The 4,911-nt window shown below is 35.7% G+C and overlaps 1 protein-coding gene and 1 long non-coding RNA gene across 2 annotated transcripts in view; one reads left to right on the top strand and one right to left on the bottom strand.

The window, feature by feature from the left end:
* The first annotated feature begins 1,331 nt into the window (after positions 1-1,331).
* LOC116185896 (zinc finger protein PLAGL2-like) lies at positions 1,332-2,777 on the top strand. Its single transcript, XM_031511477.1, has 2 exons — positions 1,332-1,557; positions 2,407-2,777. Exons 1-2 carry the CDS (start codon positions 1,332-1,334, stop codon positions 2,775-2,777), a joined length of 597 nt encoding a protein of 198 aa, XP_031367337.1.
* A 1,372-nt stretch (positions 2,778-4,149) lies between these two features.
* The window catches only part of LOC116185915, a 7,434-nt gene continuing 6,672 nt past the window's right edge, over positions 4,150-4,911 (bottom strand). Inside the window, exon 2 of the long non-coding RNA XR_004150805.1 lies at positions 4,150-4,773. This is a non-coding gene — a long non-coding RNA (uncharacterized LOC116185915). The remainder of the gene's footprint in view (positions 4,774-4,911) is intronic.

Here is a 4,911-nt window from a genome sequence, read left to right as displayed (position 1 = left end):
TTTTTCGACCGACTCGATGCTCGATGTTTCCTCGCGTTTGCATGCGATGTTTCTATATATTTTTATTATACGGGAAAGGGATTGTTACGAGTCGGTTAAAAGAAAAAAAAGGAAAAAAAGAGGAAAAATGAGAAAAGATCCGGACGAGTTGCTGTCNTATATATATATATATATAGAAAAATTTGTAGCGGAAACGAAGACAAAAGCACAAGCGACGATAATCTCTGTTGCGTGTGTAGCTCTGAAATGAAGTTGAAAAAAAGTTCAATAGTATTCGTTTGTATTATATTATTATACTACAATATATTTCGTATATCGTTTATTTTCTTTCTCGCGTATGTACAATTTTTTTCAATTTCGAAACAATTTCGATCGGATTATTGGAATAATTTTTCTCTCTGTTTTTCAGTTAATTGATTTGCGTAATTCATTTCTTTGTTACGATGAATAAAATTTACATTTTCCAATGTAACCACTTGTTTATTACACTTTGCTTTCAATGTGTTACTGATTTCATTTTTCTTCAGCAAACTCGCCGAACAATCGATTTCCCTCGAAAATCGAAAAATCGAGAGTGTTCTTCGACCACGGTTTCTTTTATTACGAAAGAAAGAAAAAGGAAAGAAAAGGAAAGGAAAGGAAAGGAAAGGAAAAGAAAAAAAAAAAATGGAATCAGAATGCCAACTCGATAAACACTCGAACACTCTCTACATCGTTTGTTTCCGTTTCAGGTTATTGGCTGCTGTTCTAACAGATAGGAACGCGATCGAGGCACGAGGAATGGTCCATCCAAGGACAATCACGAGGGAATCGTGCACAACTCGACACTAACAATCTCAACATTTTACGTGTTTTACACGAAAATTCCAAAATTCTTCTATACGATAACCAAATTATTTTGTAATTAGAGGCTGGGAAATGGAGGGGACGAAAAAAGAAAGGGAAGAAATTAATAATAAATAAACGAATGAAAAATGGACTCACTTTTAGAAAGTGATATTCGATGGATCAACATTCCAGATTCTATATACCTTAATTAATAATACAACACCTGTAATTCTCTATTTCTTTCCTCACTTCCAAAATAAACACTTCGAGAATAATAAATGGAATCACGCTTATTTCCCCTCGACGCGCAATTTCTTTTTCTTTTTTTTATCGTTCAACAAAATTATCCAATATTTTCAGATGGATTGGCTCGTTCAAGATTAAATTAAAAACGTTATTACGATCGGCGCGTAACGAGCCAAGCAGTTGTCGTCGAACGTCGACATTGGTGGAACAGTAGTACATCCGTATCCGATTTTTCAGGTGGTGGCCCGGAACTCGCTATGGTCCAAGTGACGCCGTACCAGTGCCCGAAATGCTTCAAATATTTTAAATCCTCGAAATCGTGGTGCAATCACCGAGGCACATGCGGCACGGACAAGAAATTTGGTTGCGCGTTCTGCGATTATCGGTCACACCAAAAGGGGAACGTGCTCCGCCATCTTGTCACGCAGCATCGAGAAGCTAGCAAGAAGAAACGTATCAACTACGTATTAAGAGTCGACGATCGTTGGAACACCTCTTTCCCGTCCAACACGTGAAACACGAGTAGCTAAAAGAAAGAATAATATCATCGAAGATATTATCGAGCTCGTCGATCGTTCTTTCTCCTCCCTCCTCCCCCTTCCCTCCTAAAAGAAAAAAAAAATGTAATGCGTGACGTGAATGCGATGCGATATATAAACTTTGCGAAGACTTTCGCAGGAAAAAGTGTGTAATTTGTTTCATATCGAAAGGAAATAGGAAAGATCGTCTTCGATTCGAACGACGGACGGATAATTTATCCCTTCTCTTTAGAAATAATAATAAAAAAAAAAAAAAAAAAAAAAAACGAGAAATCTTCGAAACAAACGTTTCAAAACAAGCGCAAATTTTGTTCTTCGCCCTTCGCTTGTTTGCCAATCGTTAATTGGTTGGTTAATTGATATCCGTGTCATATCGGTAAAGCGTGTTAAATTAATTAAATTCTTCCTCCTCATATTTGTCTTCCTTCGCAACAACAACCACCACCACCACCGTTACATTGACCGCGAAGGAAATTATCGTTTCATCGTCGTATCGGGCTCCAACTCCACTTTACGACCTCTTTTTTTTTTTTTTTTTGGGGTTGAGAATCGAAAACCGATCGACCGATCGATGAACCTATAAGTTGCCTCGAGAGAGAGAGAGAAAGAGAGAAAAAGCACGCGCGTACACGTGTGCGTAATAAAAGTGTGTGTACCCGGTTTCACGAAGTGTTCTTTTCTTCTCTTTTTTTTTTTTTTTTTTTTTTTTTTTTCTTCCTCTCTTTACGGAGCGGTGTCGCGGCGATGAATTGGGGGCAGGCCTAAACTCGCTTTTTCTTTTTACCAATTGCAGATGGGACGAGGGAGAGCAAAGCGTTCGAGGAGAGCACCGATCTCCCGGTTCAAGCGTGGAAGATCCAGGAGCAGGGGCTGTTACCGTTCGCCGAGCTCAAGATACCGAAGGCGTGCAACTACGTGGGGAAGAAGCCGCCGGGACAGTTCGGGTGCAGCAGATGCGGAAGATCGTATATGAGGAAGGACTCGTTGCAGAGACACGTCCACTGGGAGTGCGGGAAGGAGCCACAGTTTCAATGCCCATTCTGCCCCCAACGGTGCAAGCGGAAAGCCCATTGGCTCCGACACATCCGCCGCCAACACTTGGACAAAATCGGGGACATGGAGGCTTACCTGCTCGCGTACACGCCGAAGCTCGAGATAGATTGAAAATGAGAGAAAGAAAGAAAGAAAGAAAGAAAGAAAGAAAGAAAGAATCGTTTCACGCTCGATATTACATTTCACACCGCGACAGAAAATATTTTTCTTACACGATTTACTTACCATCGATCGTCGGCTCATTTCACGTAGGAGACGATCCGATTTTTGCGAATCGAATTATTGCGATTATTATTTACTTTTCTTTTTTTTTTTTTTTCCACCACCACCACCATCATCTCCCTCTCCCCTTCTGCCATTTTTTTTTTTCTTTTGTTGGAAATTTTAACGAATTTGCTGCGTGGAACTGGTAATAGTCGAATTTTGCGTTGTTTATTCCTTCCTCCCCTCTTTTTTTTTATTTTTATTATTAATATTATTATTATTAATATTATTATTAATATTATTATTATTATTATTATTGTATGAAAATGTTAAGAAAACCGAATGTTAAGAAGAAAGGGCAGCTTCGACAGGGATTCATCAGTAAATATCCATCGAGTGATCTGAGTCGTTTAGAGATTATTTTTTTTTTTTTTTGCAGAACTGACTTATGATATAAAAGTATCGAATGCGTTTTAGTATCGTGATATATATATATTTTTCCTGTGTTTTTTTTTTTTTTAATGATTTTTTTATTATCATATCATATAATTGGAAAAGGATTGTACGAATGAAATTTCGATTTTTAATCAGATTGCAGGAAATGATATGGAAATAGATTTGCAATGGAATTAAGCAAAGGTGTTTTTTTTTTTTTTTTTTTTTTTGAAAAGTGTAAAATCGAGTAATCGTAATCGTGAAGTATCTTGTACTTCGAAGTTTAATAACACGACTGATAATTTATTTATAAATATGTAACATAGAATTTATTTAGAAGTTAGTTTCTTGCGCTTTTTTTTTTTCTTTTTATACGTTTTGCGATCTTTTACTCTCCTTCCACACACCCCTCCCCCTCTTTGCGATGAAATTTCGAACAATTGTACATTTTTCTAAAGCGAAGACAAAAAAGAAACTCCGTCGATCGTATCCAATTGTACTCCATCCAGTGCCTTAACGAGATAGTTATAAATTCGTCACCGAGACAATAAAGTTTGCGAGTTTTGTAAAAAAAAAAAAAAAAAAAAAAAAAAAAAGAAAAAAAAAGAAGAAGAAAAAGAAGAAGAAAAAGAAGAAGAGGAAGAACAAGAGGAAGAAAAAGAAGAAGAAAAAAGGAAACAAAAAAAAGAACAATTACGAGCGGAAACAAAAAGTACACACACATACACACACATACGTACATACATACATATACAAGAAGGAATTAGCCTTAAAAAAAAAAAAAAAAAAAAAAACAAAGAACTTGATTTAGATCCTAAAAACGATAAGTAAGACTATTTTCTAATGTTAAGCGTGTTAGGAGGATAAACGAACGACGAATAGGTTCGTATGCGAACTTTCCACTTAAGACTGATCCGTATTTAAAAAAAAAAAAAAAAAAAACGCGATAAATCTACGATTCGCATTCAGTGTTGCATTATGATTTTGCGACTATAGTATTAACGTTCTAAATAAGCGAGTCCAAATCGTATTTCGTACGTTTGATTAAATAAATGTGTCGAAAAGACGAAAAGTATCAGAACGTCACCCAAACATACATATATATATATATCTAATACCTTTGCCAATTACACGCGTTGATTTTTACAATTCTTTTTCTTTTTTTTATTTTTTTTAATATATATATATATTATATACATATATACGTATATAATATATTTGTTTCCATTCAACGATCGAGTACCGCCGCAAAATTGATCCTTACGTGAATTAGCAAATTAATCCGTAATTCGTAAACTTATATTTCAACTTGACGAAATATCAACGGTTTCAAGCGATACACATCTTTCATAATTTTTTTTTTTTTTTTTTTTTACCAGCGAAAAAAATATTTCTCACCGATGTTTGCCAGACTCTGTACTTTCCTTTTTCGCATTGTGCCCATATATATATATATATATATATATATCTCTCTCTCTCTCTCTCTTTCTTCTCGCTCTCTCGTTTTCTCCTACCTCTTTCTCTTTAATCGTTCTCTCTTTCCTTCTTTCCAATTCTCTCTCTCTCTCTCTCTCTTTCTTTCTTTTCTCTCTCTTTGTCTCTTTGA

This window comes from Apis dorsata, unplaced genomic scaffold (assembly GCF_000469605.1).
Source record: "Apis dorsata unplaced genomic scaffold, Apis dorsata 1.3 scaffold_326, whole genome shotgun sequence".
In the NCBI taxonomy this organism is placed as follows: domain Eukaryota; kingdom Metazoa; phylum Arthropoda; class Insecta; order Hymenoptera; family Apidae; genus Apis; species Apis dorsata.
The sequence above is the reverse complement of the archived record's forward strand: the minus strand, read 5'-3'. Positions and strand labels throughout refer to the sequence as shown.